This window comes from Lethenteron reissneri, chromosome 19, assembly GCF_015708825.2.
Source record: "Lethenteron reissneri isolate LAM-NWPU_2019-01 chromosome 19, ASM1570882v1, whole genome shotgun sequence".
Lineage (NCBI taxonomy): Eukaryota > Metazoa > Chordata > Hyperoartia > Petromyzontiformes > Petromyzontidae > Lethenteron > Lethenteron reissneri.
In genome coordinates, this window is record NC_083797.1 from 14,670,401 (window position 1) to 14,697,767 (window position 27,367).

Below are 27,367 nucleotides of genomic sequence, written 5' to 3' on the forward strand. Positions count from 1 at the left end.
GGGGGAGAGACTACCTATGGATCAATCATTTTTTACTTCCCAACAAAGTGGAACTTGTTCCATTGACCCCAAAAGGATGATGGGCTGAGTCAACCCTCAACCAGAATGTGAACTCGCGACCTTCCCGATTGTGAGCCCCTCACACTACCACTAAGCCACCCGGCCAAACAAAACTAGAGCAAGACAAGCACATGGCACTTTTACTGCAAATCTCTTACCGACAATTGGATTGTATCCCTATACATTACAGCTTTAGATGACCTCTACCGTTAACAAACCTGAAAATTATGTTTAATGAAGGCATTAATGAAGCACAATCTTCGATGCTCCATGATGCTCGTGATTATATTGTGTTGCGTGATAATTAGTTGAGTCGACCTAGAACCCATATTTGAAAGGGTCCTTGCCTATCACATCCAGCAGTTTACCAGCATTGGTTCAAGGAAGCCTGATTCTGCTGATGAGACATTAAATGTCTAAACCAGTCCAGAATTTGCGTTGAACCAATGCTACTGAAATTATGTACTTCCAAAAGGCAGTGTGGCTGGCAGGGTGTGTAAAACATACTTTGTATGTTTCATGTAGAAGGACAGATATGGAAGAGATTTGTCGGCTTAGTTATCTTGTAACTCATGAGACAGCCTCGCCTAATGTGCGCCTCTATCCAGCACTGTGCATTACCGCTGTTCACGTATCCCATGCTCATCAACTCTCGCAGGCGCTGCAAGGAGTTATGCAGTTTACTTCTCACTTCCTTCAGCTGCTTATCTGGGATTCCGGCTCCATCAACTGTGTTCATGTTGTGTCCTGAAAGAATGACAAGAATGGGTGCCTTTTATTATGACGACCAGACGAGCTGGCTCAGCGATATAGCGAGCAGCTCCCAATCAGAAGGTTGCCAGGTCACATCCCGGTTGACGGTCGACTCGGCCAAACATCTCTGCAGGATCAATAAAGTGAGTACCACGTTGTGCAGAAAGTCAACAAGTGGTTATCCTCCTGATACACTTGCCACTGTCAAAGGAATGTGGAATTTTCACCACTGGCTCAGGGCTGTAAACAGGAATGAGCACTGTATCAATGCTCATTTGTGTAGGAAATAACTCTATTTATGTTATGATAATCATGCACATGGCCATTGATGTACATTCGTTTTTTTGTTTATATATACCCTGAGGCAACAACATGGCAATTTGTGTTGACCGAGAACAGCCTCGGGAATGTGTTTACTTGGAGTTCATGAATTACTTTCCTGTGTCAACTCAGAACATTTTCAAGTTTCAAGTTTATTTTTTTAACCACGTAATAACTCAATAGACCAGGATAGGAGCCTCATTAGGGTGACAGGGTGGTTCATTCATAACACCCAGTGCCTTACAGCAAGAAGGGCCTGGGTTCGGTTCTTGACTTGGGCACATTTCTGCATGGAGTTTGTATGTTTTCCCCATTCTACAAAGCAAAAGATAGTTAGTATGCATGAGTGAGAGTGGAGCTTGCTTGTTCTCTCCACTCGAAATATTGAGATAGTTAGTGAGAGTGAGTGTGCATTAGTGTGAGTGGAGTTTGTTTGGTCTCCTCATTTATCAAGTGAGAAAGAGAGAGTGTGCATGAGTGAGTGACTGTGGAGTTTGTTTTCCCAATTTTAGAGAGTGAGTGAAAGTGAGTGTGCATAACCGAGTGAGTGTGAGTGGAGTTTAATTATTCTCCCCATTCTACAAAGCGAGAGTGAATGTGAGTGGAGTTTGTTCTCTCCATTAACAGAGTGAGAGTGCATGCCATTCTACAGAGAGTCGAAGGAGGGTGCATGAGTGAGTGAAGTTTGTATGTTCTCCCCATTTGTCCGTCCAGTGCTCGCTGAGCTGCATTGGCTTCCAGTTTCCAAACGAAACATTATAAAGTAGCACTCATTACACACAAAGTGCTTGCCACAAATAAACGACAATACCTTGATGATCTTGTCAGGAGCACGAACCATCACGCAAACTCTGGTCACCCTCACAGTGGCTTTTGGCTAACCATCAAACAAAGACAGTCACTGCATAACGCGCTTTCATATGTGCTTCTGCGGCCGTCTGGAACGCTCTTCCTTCCAATATTAGGAAGCCAATTGAGTTTTGTAATTTTAAATCTAGATTCAAAGGTATTTTTTTACAACTCCTTTTTGTGTTTAGTTTGTTGTCCTCCCCCCACACCCCCAATTAGCACTGAAGGCTACATACGCGGTGCAAAAGAAGTTCAACATACATACATTCTACAAAGTGGGAGAGTGAGTGAGTGGAGTTTCTATTTTCTCCCCCTGTTCTGCGTCAGTTTCCTCCACATTCTGCATTTTTTTCATACAGCTAAATAAACCATGCAACGGGTATTGGCCAAACATTCCAATGCTCAATAATTACCTGAACATACTCAACTGGGATTACACGTAGCAACATTGTCGGACTAGGAAAGGTTTTTAGGACACTCCTAAAAGTCTTTATATATTTGGAGAGTTGTTTGTAGCTGCGTCTATTTTGAGAAGCATTCGCTACAGGGTGCCGCAGTGGCGAGATGTTAACTACCTCGCCTGATATGCAGGAGATCATGGGCTCGATCCCGACCATAATGTTTTTACATTTGGAGTTTGCGTGTTCTCCCCATAGTCACGTGGATTTTTCTCCGGGTCCTCTGGATTTTCCCTCCACATTTAGAATCATGCGTTTAGAGTATTTGGCTACTGCTAGAAATTTACAAAGGGATAAGCCACTTCGTTGAGCTATCATTTGTGGCCAGGTCACTTCTGAAAAAGAACTACGTATGCCGAACTTCTTTTGGAACGAACGTAGCCAACCGGCATAATTGGAGGTGTAGAGGAAGAACAACTAAACACAAAAAGCATTTGTAAAGAAATTAGTTCTCAATCTAGCTCAGTGGGCCTTACCTGGTAGAATAAAAAATAGTTTAGTTTCGGGTGGATGTACTGAACATGGGGTGTGGCAGAAACCTTAACACCGTTTGATGTGGTGATGGTGCCTGTAAATTATCACTTGAATTAAACCATGAATCAGCAGGCAATACGTATCCTTCCCATATCTCATCCTCCACACAAAAATATAAATATTTTTACACATCCTATCAGCCACATGACCTTCTCGGAGTGAACCAATGCTGATGTATTGGAATACGTTTGGAAAGGGTCCTTGCCTACACAGGATATATATATCTCTCTCTGACAGTTAGAACTATTATTGGTTTAGCCTGACTATTCATGAAACACTGAAAGTCAAAACCAGTCAAGAGATTGTATTGCACCAATCCCGGTAAAGATATTCACTCCCAGAAGGCCGTGTACAGACCATGCTGTGGAGGAACAGATATTATGTTATTTATTAAATATCGATCATTTACAGGCATTACCACATCACCCTGTGTGCAGTAGATCCATCCTGTAACAGATGCATCTCAAACAGGCACAGCTACAGACGATTTGCCAGATTTAGCAGTCCTGCCTCGCACAGCAACACATAAATAACCTCCTTAAAAATACTGCACAAACTTTTCATCTTGCGTTCACATGGAGAAGACAGGCTATTGCAGGTCAACAAATACATTATTAATAGAGGCGAGTGGGGCCTCCGCAGGACATGCTAACAAGAGACAATGGACGCCTATCAAAAATAATAACGCAACCAAGGAATTGAGGCATCCAATGGCCCATCTACTGAGGAGATGGAGCGATGGAATCAGCTCGTGTGCAGGTGCTGGATGGATTATTACATCGCAGGATCGCGAGAGGTGGCGATTTTTGGAGGCCTTCATCCAGCAGTGGATTGACCATGGCGACAATATGTCGAGTATGTAATTGTCATGCTCTGTACATGGGTGTGTACGTACCTGTCGATTGGATGACCATCGCCTCGTACTCTTGTATTCGCTCATCATGGAGATGGAAATCTCGCTCTAAGCGCTGCAAGTCGCCGGCATTTTCAAACCTCCCAGAGGCACGTGCCTAGTGGGTGCCACATACAAACGTAATGCCCTAAATGTAACAGGTGTGTATGATTACGCGGAGGAATTTTCACCAATTTTTTTTTTATCCCATTCAAGAGTTCACTCACAGTTAGCATTTATCGACAGAATTAAACAATTTAACACGTTGGCTTTCGCAAACCAAATAGGTGGCGTGATGTGATTAACATGCCCAAAACGGACGAGGACATCCATTGAGGAGATGCAGCAACGAAGTCAGTTTGTGGTGAATGGATTGAACTAATGGTGGAAAACTCCACATTCCGAGGGCAAAACCAATCTCACTCGCCGTCCACCAATGCACTCACCTTCTCCCACATCTTGTTGAGTTTTGGGTCTCTGAACGGCTTGCTGTCTCCAAACTCCATCAGCCGGTTGGAATTAAGCCCGAAGTTCTCCTTCTTTCCTCCATCCAGGCCGTAGCGTGCCAACACAGCTACGTTACACAGCATGAGTGTAGACATGCCACCCATTTTAATTGATTAAAAGCCAGTCAATTCATTAACACCACAAGAAAAAATACATATGCCCACGTGGCAACTTGATTTTTGATTGGCTTTGTCAGGTGGCAAGGGGGTAAAGCTGAAAGTTGGCATTATATGCACACAATCTAACCCAAAAGTATGAAATTATTAATCAAGAAAGTTTTGATTTAAATCTTTCGTGACTGCAGGAATTCATATTCTTGGTTCTTTCAGTAAAGTCACGTAGAAAAGAACCAAGAATAAGAAAGATAAGCTTTCACAATATTTACCATAATGTAAAAAAGTAAGAGATTGCTAAAAGGCAACAAATGGCAAAGAATAAAAACCAGATCATTAGCAAGTGGCACCAAAATGAAATCAAAGCAAAAAAATTAGCTGTTTTTAGTCACCTGTAAACAATATATAAATATTGAAATTCTGCATAAACAACCGCAGCTGTTTAAAAAAATATTCCACTTAATCAGAAGGCAGTGGTTGCTTACCAAAGACAAAAATCCCCCATATAGCCTTAACAGGCTGTTGGGGCAGGTGCTGTTAGCGAGCACCTATGAAGGCCGGTACAACAGCACATGAGCGAGTGGGTGGCCAGGACCACGCCCTGGCTGCCTTTGTCTCCACAGTGGCGATGTTTACTCACCACACCCGGTTAAGTCGACCTCGGGGAGGCCCAAAAGCAATTCAAATAACCTTTACTGTTGTTGGCCGTGAGTGGAAATCAAACTTGGGTCACTGGGTTCATAGCGCAGCGCGCTAACCACGACACTACCACTCCCCACAGGTAGTTGTACCCACAGTGCATGACAGACTCTGGTTGTTGAAACCGATCGTCTATCCTAGTAGTTTTCTCCCTGTGCTCTGCAGAACTACCATTTCATTCCTAAAACACCACAGGTTTTGCTGTCGATTAATCAGTCCAAGATTGGTAACACGCCATATTCAGCAAGAATTTGAGAAATATTTAACTAAGTTAAACCAAACAAAAAAGAAAATGAATGTATTCATTCCGGTCTTAAAAGAACCGATTGTCACAGCTGAGTGGACTTCAGTGGGCAGACTGTTCCCGATGGAAACCTCCATTTCCATTGTCATAAGTAAAGTACATTTTGTACACAGCAGGTTCATATCAGATGAGCGTAGGTGTCGTAAAGGTGCATATGGGCGATTGGTATCACTTAGGTAGGTTGGTTGACCGGCTGTCTTTGCTGCGACCTTGAACTCAACTCTCTTATGCACTGGTGACCAGTGGAGCTCTTTCAAAAGGTTTGAGGAGCTCAAAAGAGATGGGGCCGGGCAAAGGACTCTGGCGAGGAGGGTGTTTTGGAGACACTGGAGACGTTTGCTGAGGCGAGTTACAAAAGTAAAGGCATGTGGCACCAAGACTATACACGAAAGTATTTGTGACACCCTTATCTTTGCAATTTCTGATGTGACGTCGAGGTTGGGTGTGTTAAGTGCAAATCCGGATTAACTCACTGATATCTGATTCAAAGGCGAGATCTTTGTTGAGTGTAATACCCAGCAACTTGAGATTGCTGTGGTGTTATGCAACTACCCACCACAATGATGAGGTGCAAGGATCATGGCCTCAGAGTTTGAGGGGTTGATTTGCAGGTAGTTTAGCATCAGCCAGTGTTGTGGAGCTGATGCACATTCTGACAGCAATGTTATTATGTCCGTATCAGAAGTTTTCAAAGGAGATGTGGAGCTGGGTATCATCAGCGTACTGATGCACGTTTACACTGACACTCTTGAGCCTGGCTACTGGAGACGCATGAGACACATACGCTGACAAGAGAATGGGGCCAAGAACAGATCTCCCTGCACATTGTGTAATGATTTGGATTAATAAACAAAAAAGGAGGTTAAGTATTTTCTTGACATCTTTTTCCCTTGACATTTTAATTCATGTTACAGAGCGTTTTTATGGTGGGGTTTTTTATTTGGAAAAAAATATGTTGGGTGTGTGCTTGGTGGCGGGCAGTGACTGCGTGTTCAAGTTTCTTTTGTTTGAACAGGTGGAACTAAAGAGGCTGGGATGAGTCTCATTTGCAAGCGTGACCTGGATCACTAACATTAGAATAGCAACAATAAAGTAAATAACAGCAATGAAGAAATATAAATCAGAACAAAAATAACTATCACAAGAGAGCGATCGAAAATATTGCACAACCATAAATACATGTTAAACGAAAGATAAATATTCAATCCCCTGCAACACAAATCGGCTAGGACAGATCATTTATAAATTCATCAAAGTACAATTATAGAATTCAATTACAGAAACATTAAACATATTATAGGGTGATTATAGTACCGACAGGTAACAGACGAGGATGAATGTCAAATGCACGTGCGTCAAAAGTGCTGAGGGTTGACAGTGAGTGAGCGAGTGGTGCGTGGGCCCAGAGAGGGCAGAAAGTCTAGACACCCTGTAGCTGTGACTGTGTAAAACTATTCACAACGTGATTTCACGAAACTGATCAACTCCAAAAGTGCTAAATCGGTTCTACTGCATTGGTCGCAAAATGATGGCAAGTAAAAACTGTGCCCTCTCTAGGGTCTGCAGAAATCGATGCCAAATAAGTTTAGCCTATGTTGATACAACAGCCCTTGATAAAATATGTTATCCTATTATTGATTTTTTTATTTTTATTTTCTATTGTAAAAACAATCTAAACCAAAAACCTTTTATAATGAAAAATAAATAGTTGTTAACATGGACAAACTGAATAAAAAAAGCGGAGAAATCACCGAGTGGCGAGCAACAAAGGTCAGTGCAGTGACCGATCGGCAAAGATCGACTTATCACGCAGGTAACGTTGAGCAAAGCCATCACAAAAAACACCGCAAGCAACACTCAGTGATTTTTCTTCGTGGCAATAGAGGGAGTTAAGATGACCCAAATAAGATGCAGATAATGTAACTGCAGTAGCTATAAAATGTATTTATCGATTACCAAACGTAGAATGGGGGCGAAAATGTAGATTGCAATGACTGCTTTTGTTGCGTCGCAGAACCACACGGAGACGGAACTTCTTGTAAGGGCTTTCGCCGTTTATTAACACGGTTTAAACACTCGGCTCACACCAGGGGTAGGTGTTCGCTATACTCGGTCCTTCCCGTGGACCCCCAAGCTCTACTCGTCGAAACGTAGGCTATCCCTTGGGCTCTCCCACTTGTCGACCCCGGACGGGGGTTCAGCCAAGACCGTCCGGTCACGAGCGGGAGAGACCTCCTTCAGCTGATCCACACTCCGGGCTCCCACAACGACCACGCCTTTGTTACGGGGTCCCCTTTAAGTACCCCTTGGGCAGCTCCTTCCCTTCACTCGGACCGCCCCTGTTTTCGAAGGTGTCTCTTTACAGCGCTCATGACATGACATCATCACACTACTCCTCTACACTTTTATTGCTTCTTAAAGTAATCCGTTTATTTGCCGATGTGTTTAATGTCCCATGGGCAGTGACTGACATCAAAGACTGAGCAATATAAAAAACCAGTGTTGCACTTGTGTAAATATATTTATTATTTTTGAGCCCAGTTAATCCAAAAACCCGGATAATCCACCCATGTCTAATCAAGAGCCAACTGTAATCGACAAGAGAACTGCCAAAAAGATAAGTTTTTTATATGTAGTTCAGACAAATATATATTTTATGTGGAGAGACGTATATGAAGGAGGCGTAATGTCTTCTTATTTATTTTGATACTTGTGTTCTCTACAACGCTATAATTTGTGTCACGTATTATATTATTTCGCATCAAACGAGGACCCAATCTTTCAAAGAGGGCCCTTTTCTACAAGATTTGGCAGTTCACCAGTATTGGTTCACGCAAGCCTGACTGCTAATTAATAAATGAATGTCAAAGCTGATCCAGAATTTGCTTATATTGCACCAATGCTACAAAAAACATGCCCTCCCAGAAGGCTATGTGGCTCAGGGAATATATGGAGAGACAGCTATGTGAAGGAGGCGAATTGTTCACATCAGCAATTAAAAACTAATGCCTAAAGAAGAAAGTTTTCAATCAGTGCCGATGACTTGCGATAAAATATGGATCACATACTATGGAGAAAATGGAACCGATGCAAATATGCGAAGGAGGCATTTTGTCTGCGTATTGATTTTGTTGGTCAATTGGGCGCTGATTGCTTTCTAGGCTTGCCCAAGCAGAGCGAGTGGCCTTACGGCTCTGTGACTCTCGTACCCAAAAGGTTGCGGTTGAGCTGCTCTGTCTGCTGCTCCTCCACGTGGCCGTCCCGCTTCACCGAGAGCTCCTGCCGCTCCAGCATACGCAGCTCTCCGTGCAGGTCCGACAGCTGCACTGCCGATAGCTGTATCTGTTGCCCCAAAGACAAAGATCCCCAGTATAGTCTTAACAGACTGTTGGGGCAAGTGCTGTTAGTGAGAACCTATGAAGGCCGCAACGGTACACGAGGGGGTGGGTGGCCAGAACTACACACAACCGCCTTTGTCTCCCAAGTAGCGATGCTTAAACATTTCACCAGGTACTAATTTGAGGCTGAGTCGACCTAGAGGAGCCCCAAGACAGTTCAGGTAATTTGTCATTGGTGTTGGCCATGAGCGGGAATTGAATTCGTCTTGCCAGGTTTATGGCACAGTGCACTAATCACTACACTACTGCTCCAAAAATAAACAAAGGCAAATATCCCCTCCATAAACTTTTGGGGCAAGTACTGTTAGCGAGTACCTATCAAGCCCACCACACTAACCACAACACTATCACTCCACTCACAAACATATGCTTAGTTTTCTGGGGCAAACAATGTCAGCAAAAAAAATTGCGAGACAGAATAAAAAACGATTATCACAAATAATAATCGAGTGGCAGCCTAGGAATGTAAAGCATCCGAGAGTTTTCTAGTGGAGTAGATGGAGTGATGAGGTCAGTTTATATGCAGGTGCTGGATGGATTGAAGAAATGCATTGTGGTCCTTTTGTCTTTGGTCATCTCTTGCAAACTTTACAGCAGCCAGCATTAGTGACTATACTGTGCTGATGAGTCCTAATGAGGATAAAACCAGTCTACAGTTATCTGTCTCGATGCTGCCTGGTATTCCATCACATTTGCTCAAATGGATGTTTACATATGACAAGAGGACCACAATTCAGTTCTTCAGGAATTGCTGATGGGTTTTTTTCATAACATACAAGGCTGAGGAATACTTTTTGATCACGTGTCTATGTGTTTTTGAAACCGTACTTGCCTAAAAAAACCTATTAACACAAACACGGAAGGAAAGACTGCAAGAGGCTGGGCTACGGTGCAGGGTGGCGCGCACAGTGCCAACACTTTTTCGGGCACCTTGCTGTATTATCTGCCCCTGATCTGCATGGGTTTCCGCTGGGTTCTCTGGTTTCTTCCCAAAGATACAAACAAAGGATGTACTGAATGTATGTTGAACTTCTTCTGCACTGTACGCAGCCAACCGCGCTCATCGGAGGTGCAGGATATAATTGGTATTGGTCAAATAACCCAATGCAAGACCCTCCTGAAAAAAGCATCTTCGGACATAGCGGTGGCTTTCAAAGGTAAAAAGTTAAATAATAAATAGGGTGCAGCGGTGCACGTAGCTACGTCTCGAGCGCCACCTTTTGTGTGTGTGATGCAGCTCTAGGTGGCCCAGAGGCTGCGCCAATTTATTATATTTTTTTATTAAAATAAAACAAGCCATGCAACCCAACCTTTGGACCATACCGTAAACCCATATAGATTCAGAGATACATACAGACTCAAACAAATCCAGAGACACAAAGATACATTAAAGACAAGACACAGTGGTGCGATTGTCACCATGCAACCCAACTTATGGACCACAGAGTACACCTATTAGATCCAAAGAGATACAGAGACACAGGGAGACATTAAAGACAAGCCACAGTGGTCCGACTGTGGCAATGCCGTTCAAACTATGGACCATATCCTGGAGAAAATGCCGAGCTCCTCTGTTAATAGAGAGTGAATAGCAAAACCACAAAATGCTCTTTCATGAAGCATCTAGCTCCTGAACATCTTTGCTGTCATCATATGCAAAAACAAAAAGTTGTATCCAGCACTGGTCCAGTTGAATGTTGCCACTCAAGGGTTCTGATGTAATTAATATATAACTATAATTAATAATTAAGATACAGTGCTCATTTATTTACAAGCGAACCACCTCACCACCAATCCACCTCATTTTAAAACGTCGAGGGTATGTCCTACTAAAATAAGCATTGAGGCGCTGCTCATCTACTGATTATATCCCTTAGCCATTCAAGTGATGGAAATTCCACAATCCTATGGTGGAGGCGAATCTATCCATAGGACAACCGCCGTTGTCCCAGATACTCTATAACAAAAACAAAGTCGATACACCACACAAACATAAATCAATATTACGTAAATACATTTCGCATATGTAAGTTGGGCTATAATTTCCGATATGGAAGTGGGGATATAACAATGTATGTAAAACTAACATGTAGAATGAGGGTGAAGTTCCGTTGGTTTTAAAGCGTAGTCATAGGTCACGAGTTATAAGGTAATACGTGAACCATTGCACGTGGTAATGGGGAATGATAGGAATGAATGTTAGATGTGTTACTTTTTTACAAGCAGAGTTAATCTGCAACCACAATAAAGGGGTTAATTGTATAATTAACCAGATGCAACCTCAGTGGTTTTGACCAAACATCACAATCCAGGACACTCCGCGAAAAGTCGTCACTCGAATTGAACATCTTTGGAAAAGAGCTTCATACTTCATCGGATTCCTCCAGTCTAAATAAAACATCTTAAATGAGCAGAAAATTCGCCTCATTCCCAAATCCTGGGGTTAGAAAATAAATATTAAACTCTTTTCTACACGTGCCATCAGCCACACGGCCTTCGGAGAGTGCAGTTTCAGCAGCGTCGGACCAACACAGGCAAACACGGGACCTGTTTCGACATTCAAGTGTCTCATCAGCAGTCATGCGCGCTTGGTGATCTGCCAGATGTTTATTGGCAAGGACGTTCTCTCTTCGACATGGGTCCTGGTTCAACACAAATCCATTTCAGACCTCATACAAAGACATCAGAAGCGCCGTGACACAAACGCGAGGCCAGATGGGGCTCTGATTAATGCGACACAAAGCGGAACGTTTGACCCCGCAAATCCTTAGTCATCGTAATGCCCCTAGTGATGTCCCGCTCAAATAAACACTGAGGGTACACATATCCCGTTTAAAGCCCTGAAACCAGTATTGGACATTCCACATTCCTATGGCTGGGGCAATTCTCTGCATGTGACAAGCACTGTTGACTTCCCCATTAAGTGTTAATCGAAGCGAGTAGAAAGAGAGCACACCAGGGTGATCCAGATGTCATGTGACCCCGATGTTCAAACGTAGTATTGTTGTATACCAATGAGTTTGAAAACATGAATTAATACGCAAAGGAAAAAACTATTCCGGGTCAATTATTTGGGCGGTCACAAGACATTTGGACCACACTGGTACTGTAGAGACAACCCTTTGCCAATCCACTGCTGGATGATGGTCTACCCGATGAAGGAGAGTGCCTGTGTGAGGTGGGATGGTGGTCAGTAGTCGATGGTGCTTACTGCCCCTGTGGGGTATGATGTTGGTGAGGAGTGATGTTGGTGAGGAGTGAAAGTTGGGGTTGAGTAGGGAGTAAGGAATTATGGTGGTGAGGCGTTATGGTGGGTGGGTGAGTGGTGGGAAGGAGTGAGGATGGGGGAGCGTTTGGTGGGGAGTGAGGAAATGTCGGTGGTGAGTGATGTTAAGCAGTGATGGTGGGGAGTGATGGTGGGGAGTGATCGTGAAGAGTGATGGGTGGGGAGTGAGGCGTGATGGTGGGGAGTGATGGTGGGGAGTGATGGTGGGGAGTGATGGTGGGGAGTGATGGTGGGGAGTGATGGTGGGGAGTGAGGAGTGATGGTGGGGAGTGATGGTGGGGAGTGATGGTGGGGAGTGAGGCGTGATGGTGGGGAGTGATGGTGGGGAGTGATGGTGGAGAGTGATGGTGGGGAGTGATGGTGGGGAGTGAGGAGTGATGGTGGGGAGTGAGGAGTGATAGTGGGGAGTGATTGTGGCGAGTGAGGAGTGATGGTGGGGAGTGATGGTGGGGAGTGAGGAGTGATGGTGGGGAGTGAGGAGTGATGGTGGGGAGTGATGGTGGGGAGTGAGGCGTGATGGTGGGGAGTGATGGTGGGCAGTGATGGTGGGGAGTGATGGTGGGGAGTGAAGAGTGATGGTGGGGAGTGATGGTGGGGAGTGAGGAGTGATGGTGGGGAGTGAGGAGTGATGGTGGGGAGTGAGGAGTGATGGTGGGGAGTGATGGTGGGGAGTGAGGCGTGATGGTGGGGAGTGATGGTGGGCAGTGATGGTGGGGAGTGATGGTGGGGAGTGTGGAGTGATGGAGGGGAGTGATGGTGGGGAGTGATGGTGGGGAGTGAAGAGTGATGGTGGGGAGTGATGGTGGGGAGTGAGGAGTGATGGTGGGGAGTGAGGAGTGATGGTGGGGAGTGATGGTGGGGAGTGAGACGTGATAGTGAGGAGTGATGGTGGGGAGTGATGGTGGGGAGTGATAGTGGGGAGTGATGGTGGGGAGTGATGGTGGGGAGTGAGGCGTGATGGTGGGGAGTGAGGAGTGATGGTGGGGAGTGGGGAGTGAAAATGGGGAGTGATGGTGGGGAGTGAGGAGTGATGGTGGGGAGTGATGGTGGGGAGTGATGGTGGGGAGTGAGGAGTGATGGTTGGCAGTAATGGTGGGGAGTAATGGTGGGGAGTAATGGTGGGGAGTGATGGTGGGGAGTGATGGTGGGGAGTGATGGTGGGGAGTGAGGAGTGATGATGGGGAGTAATGATGGGGAGTGGGGAGTGATAGTGGGGAGTGATAGTGGGGAGTGATGGTGGGGAGTGATGGTGGGGAGTGAGGCATGATGGTGGGGAGTGATGGTGGGGAGTGAGGAGTGATGGTGGGGAGTGATGGTGGGGGGTGATGGTGGGGAGTGAGGGTGGGGAGTGATGGTGGGGAGTGATGGTGGGGAGTGGGGAATGATGGTGGGGAGTGATGGTGGGGAGTGAGGAGTGAAAGTGGGGAGTGGGGAGTGATGGTGGGGAGTGATGGTGGGGAGTGAGGAGTGATAGTGAGGAGTGATGGTGGGGAGTGGGGAGTGATGGTGGGAAGTGATGGTGGGGAGTGATGGTGGGGAGTGAGGAGTGATGGTGGGGAGTGATGGTGGGGAGTGATGGTGGGAAGTGATGGTGGGGAGTGAGGAGTGATGGAGGGGAGTGATGGTGGGGAGTGATGGTGGGGAGTGATGGTGGGTAGAGGCGAGTGATGGTGGGGAGTGATGGTGGGGAGTGAGGCGTGATGGTGGGGAGTGATGGTGGGCAGTGATGGTGGGTAGTGATGGTGGGGAGCGAGGAGTGATGGTGGGGAGTGAGGAGTGATGGAGGGGAGTGATGGTGGGGAGTGATGGTGGGGAGTGAAGAGTGATGGTGGGGAGTGATGGTGGGGAGTGAGGCATGATGGTGGGGAGTGATGGTGGGGAGTGAGGCGTGATGGTGGGGAGTGATGGTGGGGAATGATGGTGGGGAGTGGGGAGGGATGGTGGGGAGTGATGGTAGGGAGTGATGGTGGGGAGTGAGGCGTGATGGTGGGGAGTGATGGTGGGCAGTGATGGTGGGGAGTGATGGTGGGGAGTGATGGTGGGGAGTGATGGTGGGGAGTGATGGTGGGGAGTGAGGAGTGATGGTGGGGAGTGATGGTGGGGAGTGGGGAGTGATGGTGGGGAGTGATGGTGGGGAATGAGGCGTGATGGTGGGGAGTGAGGAGTGATGGTGGGGAGTGATGGTGGGGAGTGAGGAGTGATGGTGGGGAGTGATGGTGGGGAGTGAGGAGTGATGGTGGGGAGTGATGGTGGGGGAGTGATGGTGGGGAGTGAAGAGTGATGGTGGGGAGTATTGGTGGGGAGTGATGGTGAGGAGTGAGGAGTGATGGTGGGGAGTGATGATGGGGAGTGATGGTGGGGAGTGATGATGGGGAGTGATGGTGGGGAGTGATGGTGGGGAGTGATGGTGGGGATTGGGGAGTGATATTGGGGAGTGATATTGGGGAGTGATGGCGGGGAGTGAGGCGTGATGGTGGGGAGTGATGGTGGGGAGTGATGGTGGGGAGTGAGGAGTGATGGTGGGGAGTGATGGTGGGGAGTGATGGTGGGGAGTGAGGCGTGATGGTGGGGAGTGATGGTGGGGAGTGAGGAGTGATGGTGGGGAGTAATGGTGGGGAGTGATGGTGGGGAGTGATAGTGGGGAGTGATGGTGGGGAGTGATGGTGGGGAGTGAGGAGTGATGGTGGGGAGTGATGGTGGGGAGTGAGGAGTGATGGTGGGGAGTGATGGTGGGGAGTGATGGTGGGGAGTGAAGAGTGATGGTGGGGAGTGATGGTGGGGAGTGATGGTGGGGAGTGAGGAGTGATGGAGGGGAGTGATGGTGGGGAGTGATGGTGGGGAGTGATGGTGGGGAGTGATGGTGGGTAGAGGCGAGTGAGGGTGGGGAGTGATGGTGGGGAGTGAGGCGTGATGGTGGGGAGTGATGGTGGGGAGTGATGGTGGGTAGTGATGGTGGGGAGCGAGGAGTGATGGTGGGGAGTGAGGAGTGATGGAGGGGAGTGATGGTGGGGAGTGATGGTGGGGAGTGAAGAGTGATGGTGGGGAGTGATGGTGGGGAGTGAGGCATGATGGTGGGGGAGTGATGGTGGGGAGTGATGGTGGGGGAGTGATGGTGGGGAGTGGGGAGTGATGGTGGGGAGTGATGGTGGGCAGTGATGGTGGGGAGTGATGGTGGGGAGTGATGGTGGGGAGTGAGGAGTGATGGTGGGGAGTGATGGTGGGGAGTGGGGGAGTGATGGTGGGGAGTGATGGTGGGGAATGAGGCGTGATGGTGGGGAGTGAGGAGTGATGGTGGGGAGTGATGGTGGGGAGTGAGGAGTGATGGTGGGGAGTGATGGTGGGGAGTGAGGAGTGATGGTGGGGAGTGATGGTGGGGAGTGATGGTGGGGAGTGATGGTGGGGAGTGAAGAGTGATGGTGGGGAGTATTGGTGGGGAGTGATGGTGAGGAGTGAGGAGTGATGGTGGGGAGTGATGATGGGGAGTGATGGTGGGGAGTGATGGTGGGAAGTGAGGAGTGATGGTGGGGAGTGATGGTGGGGAGTGAGGAGTGATGGTGGGGAGTGATGGTGGGGAGTGATGGTGGGGAGTGATGGTGGGGAGTGAGGAGTGATGGAGGGGAGTGATGGTGGGGAGTGATGGTGGGGAGTGATGGTGGGGAGTGATGGTGGGTAGAGGCGAGTGATGGTGGGGAGTGATGGTGGGGAGTGAGGCGTGATGGTGGGGAGTGATGGTGGGCAGTGATGGTGGGTAGTGATGGTGGGGAGCGAGGAGTGATGGTGGGGAGTGAGGAGTGATGGAGGGGAGTGATGGTGGGGAGTGATGGTGGGGAGTGAAGAGTGATGGTGGGGAGTGATGGTGGGGAGTGAGGCATGATGGTGGGGAGTGATGGTGGGGAGTGATGGTGGGGAGTGATGGTGGGGAGTGGGGAGTGATGGTGGGGAGTGATGGTGGGCAGTGATGGTGGGGAGTGATAGTGGGGAGTGATGGTGGGGAGTGAGGAGTGATGGTGGGGAGTGATGGTGGGGAGTGGGGAGTGATGGTGGGGAGTGATGGTGGGGAATGAGGCGTGATGGTGGGGAGTGAGGAGTGATGGTGGGGAGTGATGGTGGGGAGTGAGGAGTGATGGTGGGGAGTGATGGTGGGGAGTGAGGAGTGATGGTGGGGAGTGATGGTGGGGAGTGATGGTGGGGAGTGAAGAGTGATGGTGGGGAGTATTGGTGGGGAGTGATGGTGAGGAGTTTGGAGTGATGGTGGGGAGTGATGATGGGGAGTGATGGTGGGGAGTGATGGTGGGGATTGGGGAGTGATATTGGGGAGTGATATTGGGGAGTGATGGTGGGGAGTGAGGCGTGATGGTGGGGAGTGATGGTGGGGAGTGATGGTGGGAAGTGAGGAGTGATGGTGGGGAGTGATGGTGGGGAGTGATGGTGGGGAGTGAGGCGTGATGGTGGGGAGTGATGGTAGGGAGTGAGGAGTGATGGTGGGGAGTAATGGTGGGGAGTGATGGTGGGGAGTGATAGTAGGGAGTGATGGTGGGGAGTGATGGTGGGGAGTGAGGCGTGATGGTAGGGAGTGATGGTGGGGAGTGAGGAGTGATGGTGGGGAGTGATGGTGGGGAGTGAGGCGTGATGGTGGGGAGTGATGGTGGGGAGTGAGGCGTGATGGTGGGGAGTGAGGAGTGATGGTGGGGAGTGAAAATGGGGAGTGATGGTGGGGAGTGAGGAGTGATGGTGGGGAGTGATGGTGGGGAGTGAGGAGTGATGGTTGGGAGTAATGGTGGGGAGTAATGGTGGGGAGTGATGGTGGGGAGTGATGGTGGGGAGTGATGGTGGGGAGTGATGGTGGGGGGTGATGGTGGGGAGTGATGGTGGGGAGTGAGGAGTGATGATGGGGAGTAATGATGGGGAGTGGGGAGTGATAGTGGGGAGTGATGGTGGGGAGTGATGGTGGGGAGTGAGGCGTGATGGTGGGGAGTGATGGTGGGGAGTGAGGAGTGATGGTGGGGAGTGATGGTGGGGAGTGAGGCATGATGGTGGGGAGTGATGGTGGGGAGTGAGGAGTGATGGTGGGGAGTGATGGTGGGGGGTGATGGTGGGGAGTGATGGTGGGGAGTGATGGTGGGGAGTGATGGTGGGGAGTGATGGTGGAGAGTGATGGTGGGGAGTGGGGAGTGATGGTGGGGAGTGATGGTGGGGAGTGAGGAGTGAAAGTGGGGAGTGGGGAGTGATGGTGGGGAGTGATGGTGGGGAGTGAGGAGTGATAGTGAGGAGTGATGGTGGGGAGTGGGGAGTGATGGTGGGGAGTGATGGTGGGGAGTGAGGAGTGATGGTGGGGAGTGATGGTGGGGAGTGATGGTGGGGAGTGAGGAGTGATGGTGGGGAGTGATGGTGGGGAGTGATGGTGGGGAGTGATGGTGGGTAGAGGCGAGTGATGGTGGGGAGTGATGGTGGGGAGTGAGGCGTGATGGTGGGGAGTGATGGTGGGCAGTGATGGTGGGTAGTGATGGTGGGGAGCGAGGAGTGATGGTGGGGAGTGAGGAGTGATGGAGGGGAGTGATGGTGGGGAGTGATGGTGGGGAGTGAAGAGTGATGGTGGGGAGTGATGGTGGGGAGTGAGGCATGATGGTGGGGAGTGATGGTGGGGAGTGATAGTGGGGAGTGATGGTGGGGAGTGATGGTGGGGAGTGAGGCGTGATGGTGGGGAGTGATGGTGGGCAGTGATGGTGGGGAGTGATGGTGGGAAGTGATGGTGGGGAGTGAGGAGTGATGGTGGGGAGTGATGGTGGGGAGTGATGGTGGGGAATGAGGCGTGATGGTGGGGAGTGAGGAGTGATGGTGGGGAGTGATGGTGGGGAGTGAGGAGTGATGGTGGGGAGTGATGGTGGGGAGTGAGGAGTGATGGTGGGGAGTGATGGTGGGGAGTGATGGTGGGGAGTGAAGAGTGATGGTGGGGAGTATTGGTGGGGAGTGATGGTGAGGAGTGAGGAGTGATGGTGGGGAGTGATGATGGGGAGTGATGGTGGGGAGTGATGGTGGGGATTGGGGAGTGATATTGGGGAGTGATGGTGGGGAGTGAGGCGTGATGGTGGGGAGTGATGGTGGGAAGTGAGGAGTGATGGTGGGGAGTGATATTGGGGAGTGATGGTGGGGAGTGAGGCGTGATGGTGGGGAGTGATGGTGGGGAGTGAGGAGTGATGGTGGGGAGTAATGGTGGGGAGTGATGGTGGGGAGTGATAGTAGGGAGTGATGGTGGGGAGTGATGGTGGGGAGTGAGGCGTGATGGTAGGGAGTGATGGTGGGGAGTGAGGAGTGATGGTGGGGAGTGATGGTGGGGAGTGATGGTGGGGAGTGAGGCGTGATGGTGGGGAGTGATGGTGGGGAGTGAGGAGTGATGGTGGGGATTGATGTTGGGGATTGATGGTGGGGAGTGATGGTGGGGAGTGAGGAGTGATAGTGAGGAGTGATGGTGGGGAGTGATGGTGGGGAGTGATGGTGGGGAGTGATGGAGGGGAGTGATGGTGGGGAGTGATGGTGGGGAGTGAGGCGTGATGGTGAGGCGTGATGGTGGGGAGTGATGGTGGGGAGTGATGGTGGGGAGTGATGAGTGATGGTGGGGAGTGATGGTGGGGAGTGAGGCGTGATGGTGGGGAGTGATGGTGGGGAGTGAGGAGTGATGGTGGGGAGTGATGGTGGGGAGTGGGGAGTGATGGTGGGGAGTGAGGCGTGATGGTGAGGCGTGATGGTGGGGAGTGATGGTGGGGAGTGATGAGTGATGGTGGGGAGTGATGGTGGGGAGTGAGGCGTGATGGTGGGGAGTGATGGTGGGGAGTGAGGAGTGATGGTGGGGAGTGATGGTGGGGAGTGGGGAGTGATGGTGGGGAGTGAGGCGTGATGGTGGGGAGTGATGGTGGGGAGTGAGGCGTGATGGTGGGGAGTGATGGTGGGGAGTGATGAGTGATGGTGAGGAGTGATGGTGGGAAGTGGGGAGTGATGGTGAGGAGTGATGGTGGGGAGTGAGGAGTGATGGTGAGGAGTGATGGTGGGAAGTGGGGAGTGATGGTGAGGAGTGATGGTGAGGAGTGATGGTGGGGAGTGAGTGATGGTGGGGAGTGACTAGTGACGGTGGCGAGGAGTGGTGGTGGTGCAAGCTCCTCACGCGTTGCGCTTTGTTCCACGCCTGCTCGATCTTCGCCACTCGGAACTCCCCAGGACTCACGTCTGCCCCGCAACTTGCGCACGCCACCATCACCAAAGCCATCGCCACGAACCGCATCGCCCCCGCGTCTCTCGCTCTCATCCCTCGCGTGACTGCCTACTCTTCCTCGCCGACTCAATCCACAACAAATTCGCGAACACGCTGCGGCATTCACACCAAGAGCGATACAGTGCAGCTGGGCGCCGCGTCTGCGATGCGAGACCCCCCCATGGGTGAATCGCCGAATCGCCGAATCGCGTCGCGCACCGCTGGATGCGGCCTTGAACTAAACAAGATGGCCACCCGCTCCCACTGCAATCCGTGAACTAAACAAGATGGCCGTCGCCTCCGGCGCGGGCAATGACATCGCCCGTTGCGATCCTTGCTCTGTGGGCGTCGGGTCAGTGGGGAGGAGGGTGCGGACGTCATCGCTCACCCCCCACCCACGCACAAATGACGTCATGGGAAGCGTGCAGACGTCAAGGGGAATGTGCTGACATCATGGCGAGAATGAATGGGCCGGACGCGTGTGTGTCAGTCTGTGAATTGACACGTGTGGAACGGTAGTGCAGCGGTTACGAACCTGGCGACCCGGCTTCCTGGTCGACTCAGCCTCAAATGAGTACCTGGCGCGGTGTGTAAGCGTCGCCACTGGGGAGACAAAGGCGGCCGGGCGTGGTGCTGGCCACCCAACCCCCTCGTGTGCCGTGCCGGCCTTCATCGGTGCTACTCGCTAACAGCACTTGCCCCAACAGTCTGTTAAGGCTATGCCAGGGATGTTGTCTTTGTTTGACACAGTAGAGGGTACATCTGGTGCACCTCAGCCAACCCATGGCACCTGCTGGGTCTGTCCCGATACCTTCCTGTCAGCGAGCCTTCGACACCTCACGTGGCCTCAAAGTGCACCTGGCCTGGCACAGGCGCCGTGGTGACGTCACCATCAGCGGCGAGTGGCGGGTTTTGGTATTGGTTGAACTTCTTTCTGGTACCAGCGGTGTCATGATCGGCCTCTGTGGAGGAAGCTCGCGAATGACGCTGCTACTGGACAGTTGGAGGCAGTCGCCCTCCAACAACAACGGAGGGGCAAGAGGAGCGACGCTCACAACAACGAGCGGAGCGCCGGGCAGATAAAATGCAGAAAATTGGCTTAACAGGGGACACAGCTGGTGTGCATCTGCCAGTCATATCAGTCAGCCAACCCACTGTACCTGCTGGGTCTGTCCCGAGACCTTCCTGTCGGCAAGCTTTCGACACCTCAGGTGGCCTCAAAGTGCACCTGGCCTGGCACAGGCGCCGTTGGCGAATGGCGGCTGTTTTTGAATTTCTTTCGCACCGCACGTAGCCAACGTGCTAATCGGTGGTGCGGGACGTCGTGACGTCTGCAACCTGAAGCAGCCCTGAAATAACTCAACACGTTCGTCCAAAAACATCACCCTCAACTTCACAGCAACAGTATGGACAACATTTATCCAGGAAAGCCAACGTCATCATCGTCACGATCCATTGGGCAGATAGCCCGTAGGTGTTCACTGCACATTTCATCATTTCTCTTTGGTTTTTTCGGTAAAGTCACGTAGGTAGAAAAATAAAATAAAACAAAAAATAATGTATCGCGACGCTTCGATCGCAACACAAACGGTCGTCCTCAGGCGGAAAAAAAATCCAGCAGTAGAACTGCTGAACCAGCAAGAGAGCTGTTACAACAAGGTTAAATATGTGGCGATGGGCAAGCAAGCGGGGTCTGAGCTAGAAAGGAATTCCATCTTAGTCGATATGTGTCTGTGTAAGTACATGTGTGTTTACGTCAATGTGTGTGTGAGTCCACGTATGTCTGTGTGTGAGTCTATGTGTGTGTGTGAGTCGTTGTATGTGTGTCAGTCTATGTCTGTGTGTGTCAGTCCATGGGCGTCTGTGTTAGTCGCTTTGTGTGCATGGCTCCATGTCAGTCAGTGTAAGTCAATTTCTTTGCGCGTCTGTAGGTCCGTGTGTGTGTGAGTGAATGTATGTGCTTTATTGACCTGCTCAAGGCCTATGATACCATCAGTAGGCCTGGCTTCTCGGTTGTTTTTCATGCTTTCGGAGTCCCTCAAATTTTGCTCACGATCTTTAAGGACCTTCATGATGGTGAGCGGCCCCGCGTCAAACTACGTGGCCGTCAGTCAGAGCCATTCCCTCTACACCTTGGGGTGTGACAGGGATGTCCTCTGGCTCCACATTATGTAACATATCTTTTGACCACGTAGTTCGTGAAGCCTTCACTGGCTGTACCCGATCAATTACCATATGGAGCAGATACAATGGGGGCTGATCGATGCCCGGGTGCGCTCAACGGATGCCTCCCTATTGCTCAACCATGTTATGTATGCCGATGCTCTGGTGATTGCTGCTCGCTGCTGCTGAACCTGGAGCTTGCCACTAAGAGGTGGGGCCTTACCATCAGCCCCTCCAAAACTAAGCACCTGCCTGGGTATTTTGTACCATCGAACAATCCACCCCCACAGCTCACAATTCGTGATGCGCCAGTTGTGGAGAGATTGCCGAGATTCCCATACCTGCCCAGTGTGCTCATGACCGGCTCCGGTTAAACAGCAGAAGTCTCACTTCAAATCAGTCGAGCGCCATTATATTTTCATCGGCTGCGTTATGCTGTGTGGAAGCTACCTGGTCTGTCGCTCCGCACGAAGCTTCAGCTCTTCTCGGCCACGGTAATTTCCTCCCTTCTATACGCTTGTGAAACGTGCATCCCCCTAATGGAACATCTTCGCCGGTTAGAAACATTTAGGCTGGCCTGCTAACGATCCATCCTGGGTTTAACCATATATGTGTGTGTGTGCGTCTAAGTCGATGTGTTTCTATGTGTGTGGGTCAATGTCTGTGTGTAAGTCCATGTGTGTGTGTGCCTTTTTCGCCCGAGCAACGCCAGGTACTTACCGCTAGTAAAGCTATAAAAACAATGTAACAGTGATCATAGAAACTGTGATTCAAATTTAACAATAAACGATATACATAACATGTACGACCAAACTTTGCAGCCATAGCTAGCTGCATGAGTCACTCCATAACAGCAGGAATATCAGTAGCAAAATCAAAATGTTTCAATACACCTTTAAAGATCAGCACACTATAATCAAAACTCAAGATCATACTTTGCAGCGGTCATCCGGAACAATACATTTCATTCCAGGCCATTCTGAATAGCAGTGGCAGCTAGGGGTGTACAACTCCTCTAGAGCAGTTTTGAGTGGAGATCTCATAGGTAGTGATCCAAGTTGCAGTTTATTGACGATGGCATTCCAGACCCTGGGGGCATCAATAGACAAGGCCCTTCCTCCAGTATTTGTACGGCAATAAGGAATGTGAAGCTGGTAAATGAGCGAAAACCTTAGGTCACATTTGTTCTTCGAAACAGTGAGGAGATCCACCAGGTAGTCTGCTGATTTTTTTGTAAGTACATCGTGAATAAATAAGATCTGATGCACAAGCCGTCGATCATTAAGAGAAGTTAAGTTTGACCCAATGTAGAGATCGCAGTGGTGGGTCCTATATGGGTAGTTCTATGCAAATCTTAAAGCCCAGTGATAAATTGAGTCAAGCTTCTTCAGTATAGTACTGGGGACTGATTTATATATGATATCACAGTAATCAAGTAGAGGCAGTACGGTAGCTTTTATAAATTCCAAGCGGAACATAGGAGGGAAGCAGTGCTTGTGTCGATACAGAAAACCAATTTATAATTTTGTCTTTTTACCAATATAATCAATGTGATTTTGAAAATTCAGTTTTGAATTAAAGATGACCCCAAGATACTTATAGATCTTGACTTGCTCTATTTGATGATTATTTAAGAAATATAATTGGGGAAAAATAACTTCCTGCTTTAATCCTGGTGAGAAGCATAGCACCTTGGTTTTGGAAGTATTCAAGACTAGTTTAAGAGCAACTAGCTGATGTTGTAGTTTGTTAAAATCCCCCTGGAGCTTAGCAATCACGTCATCTGGAGAGCGACCAGCAGTAATCAGTATCGTGTCATCTGCAAACAGATTTACCCTGGAATGATCTAGATCAGTGCCCAAGTCATTGACATAAAGAGAGAACAAGAAGGGGCCGAGGATGAACCCCTGTGGAACCCCTTTTGTTATCTTAACACTGTTTGACCTTCAACCATCTATAGTGAGGGGAAAAAAGTATTTGATCCCCTGCTGATTTTGTACGTTTGCCCACAGGTTTGCACACATCTCAGGAGGGATTTTGTCCCACTCCTCTTTGCAGATCTTCTCCAAGTCATTAAGGTTTCGAGGCTGACATTTGGCAACTGGAATCTTCAGCTCCCTCCACAGATGTTCTTTGGCAGGGGTGGGCCAACTTTTTGACTCGCGGGCCACAATGGGTTCTAAAATTTGACAGAGGGGCCAGGCCAGGAACAGGTGGATGGAGTGTTTGTGTGAACTAATATAAATGACACGTAAAAATCATTACATGAAAGGATTTGACCTTTAACAGGTAGCAAATAATTTATTTGCAAGGCAATTTAACAATTTCGATTTAAAGCTTTCGTGACTGCAGGGATTCATGTTCTTGGTTCTTTCGGTAAAGTCATCTGGTTTTCACCTGAGGATGGCTGCTTCTGTTTTATTATTATTATTATTTTATTATTATTATTTTATTACTTCCCTTCTACGTGACTTTACCGAGAGAACCAAGAAGAAGGGGCAATTTAACAAATTATACAAACACGAACAATACAAAAACATGTCGTAACGTGACTGATCAAACATCATGAAAACATCTGAGGCCTGCGCCAAACCAATTACCTCACTTGAACTTCTTTATTATCTACATTAACAGGTTAGAGCAGCCACGCAGGCTGTGTGTCGGAGATTTGGCTCTAACCTCGCTGCAGCAACACATCATCACTTTCAGTTTCAGTGGGAACAGTGTTGTTGATCTCCCATTTTTGCCAGTGTATCCAAGTCTGGAGTTATACTGGTAGGAACGAAGTGGACCAGACACCAATAGATTATATCGTCCGTCCGTTTGTCCGTCCGTCCGTCCGCCCGTCCGTCCGTCCGTGTAGCAACATCGCCCCCTACTGCAAACACTTGGCATGACCCTACAAAAACCTTTAGACTCAGTGACGCTATCCTGGCTAAACAAGTGTAACATTCCCTTATAATTCCCTCAGATAGCTTTTAATTAAAACATTTAAATTAATGAGGCTTTCCTGGCTAAACACGTGTAACATTCCCTTATAATTCCCTGAGATAGCTTTTATTTAAAACTTTTAAATTAAATTAAAAACTCACAGCGCCCTAAAGCCTACAGCTAGGCCTAAAGCCTAGAACTAGGCCTGAAACTCTCCCTTCGTATCGTACCCCCGTGTGTGTGAAAGGGAGTTAATGTTTAACAATGTTACATTCCCTCATGTTTTTAAATAGAAACATTTAAATTTAAAGCTTTTACATTAATAATTAAAACATTTCAATTAAAAATTAACTCACGGCGGCGTAAAGCCTACAGCTAGGCCTAAAGCCTAGAACTAGGCCTGAAACTCTCCCTTCGTATCGTACCCCCGCGTGTGTGAAAGGGAGTTAATGTTTAACAATGTTACATTCCCTCATGTTTTTAAATAGAAACGTTTAAATTTAAAGCTTTTACATTAATCATTAAACATTTAAATTAAAAATTAACTCACAGCGCCCTAAAGCCTACAGCTAGGCCTAAAGCCTAGAACTAGGCCTCAATCTCTCCCTTCGTATCGTCCGATTAGGTGTAGCAACATCGCCCCCTACTGCAAACACTTGGCAGGACCCTACAAAAACCTTTTGACTCAGTGGGGCTTTCCTGGCTAAACAAGTGTAGGGGTTATTACGGGAGAAACGGCGGACAACAAACACAGGGCTGTCGGCACTCACATACACGGGGGGTCACACCGACGTCCGCATCAGTTATTGCCCACGCCCCCAGCCCTCGGAGGCGATCCCTATAAAAGGTGGAACCCAAAGAGCTCGAGGCAGTTCGACACGAAGCTGACCAGTGAAGATCCAAGACTCGGAGATTAGGCCCTGGGACTCCCCGGTCTCGCCGTCCTTATAAGGGCCGAGCCGGGTAAGCCAGTGGCGCGGCCCAAGAGCTTCCAGACCGCTGCCCTTATCAGGGCAAGGCTGGTTAGCTGGTGCCGAGATCTGTGCTTGCCAGGGCCAGATCAGTCAGCCTCCCGTAGCCCAGTAGAGGAGGACTGGGGGACAGGACAGAGGGCTTAGTACTAGGGTGGGTTTCCCATAGTACGGGTGAAGGGGCCGATACCCCTTCAACTATTGTATCTGTCCCGGAGTTAATAAACAGTGTGTCTCAACTTCCTCATCGTCTCCTCATCAACTTACTACACAAGTGTAATAATACATTATGTTTATATTCTTTGGTTATTCGTTCCTACCAGCCCACCCCGCAGGGTCCTGTTTTTGGTTGTGGCAATTCTCAGGATAGATCTGAGGTGCTGATCCGTTAACTTTGATCTGTGACGGGCTTTGTTGGCGTTCATGACACTGAATGTCTGCTCACACACATAAGTCAAGCCAAACAAAGTCAGTATCTTCTGTGCAGGTTTGGAAACGTGGCTCTGTTAAGTGAAGCATAAAAGTCATTCAGTTGAACTTCTCCTTTAGGACGGAGTCAGACTGAAGATCTATCAGTTCCAACTGCAGCTCCTGTGGTGCTGTTTCAGGGTCTTGTGACAAGGCACAGGACACCAGCTGAAGTGACTGTTCAATGTTTTCGAAATCAGAGAACCTACGGCAGAATTCTCCGTGCAGGTCCTCAAGTGATTTGCTGTATTTTTTTGCGTTTCGCAGTGCCTCTTCCTGCATGGCAAGTGTGGGGAAATGAGCAAAATATTTGTTCGCAATTTGTCCGGAGAACACGGTGAGCTTGGATTTAAAGGCTTTCACATGTTTGTACATGTCGTGAACAAACTAATCTTTCCCCTGCAGTTTCACATTCAGCTCATTCATGTGTGAAAATATGTCCACAGCAAACGCAAAGTCACTAAGCCAGTTCTTGTCGCTTAGCTCAGGGAATTCGTCAGATTTCCCCATCAACTCCAAAAATGCGATGATGTCCTCTTTCAGCTCCCACACTCGTTGTAACACTTTCCCCAAACTTAACCAGCGGACACGAGAGTGGTACAGTAAGTCCTGATGATCCGCATCAGTTTTCTCCAGGGAGGTAATAAACTGACGGTGCTGAAGTCCCCTTGCTCGTATAAAGTTCACAAGTTGTACGACTGGATTCACGACATGATTAAGCTGCAATACAGACTTACACAGGGATTCCTGATAAATGATGCAGTGAAGGAAAATAAGATCCTGGACAGAGTTTTCCTCTTTCACTTTATCCTGGATTCTTTTCAGCAGCCCAACATTTTTTCCAGTTAAATTTGGCGATCCATCCGTTGTGACATTGACAAGTTTACTCCAAGGTAGCGTCATTCTTTCGATGACAGCAGATACCTGGTTATTCAAGTCCTCTCCCCGCGTTGTTCCTTTCAGGGACTCCATGGTCAAAAACTCCTCTGTTATCGCAAAACTGTCGTGAATGCCTCGGATAACAATTAGGTGCTGAGCAGTGTCTTTTACGTCCGTACTTTCATCCAGTGCTAGTGAATATAATTCAAAGGAATCAGACTTTTTGTTTAATTGACTGGCTATCTTTTTAAATCCTTTATATTAAGTTCACTTGCGCGCTTGCTTGCGCGCTTACGACCGTGCAAATCTTTCGGTCGTTTTTTAACCCACTTTCCGTGATCCAATCGAACTGACATTTTCCACACAGACTCGTTGTGCGTGACAATTTATTTTCGTGAAAAATGTTTTCCAAAATTTTACACTTTTTAGGAAAAAATAATGGTATGACTGTGTGTGTGGGGGGGTCTGTTTGTATGTATGTGCGTGCAAGTCTTCATCCTGGTTCTGTTTGTATGTGCTTGTGTGTGAGAGTGCGTGA

At 48.7% G+C, this 27,367-nt stretch overlaps 1 protein-coding gene across 2 annotated transcripts in view; it reads right to left on the reverse strand.

The window, feature by feature from the left end:
• The window catches only part of LRPAP1 (LDL receptor related protein associated protein 1), a 33,189-nt gene extending 13,531 nt beyond the window's left edge, over window positions 1-19,658 (reverse strand). Inside the window, exons 1-5 of one of the 2 annotated variants that reach the window (XM_061554422.1) lie at window positions 19,331-19,653; window positions 8,700-8,832; window positions 4,314-4,441; window positions 3,871-3,985; window positions 682-807 (exon numbers count right to left, since the gene is read on the reverse strand). In XM_061554422.1, the coding sequence (XP_061410406.1) occupies window positions 682-807; window positions 3,871-3,985; window positions 4,314-4,441; window positions 8,700-8,832; window positions 19,331-19,471 (643 nt within the window). In that variant the 5' untranslated portion in view covers window positions 19,472-19,653. Of the gene's footprint in view, window positions 1-681; window positions 808-3,870; window positions 3,986-4,313; window positions 4,442-8,699; window positions 8,833-19,330 lie in introns of both variants that reach the window. The other variant, XM_061554423.1, reaches the window with a different exon arrangement.
• Window positions 19,659-27,367: the final 7,709 nt, after the last annotated feature.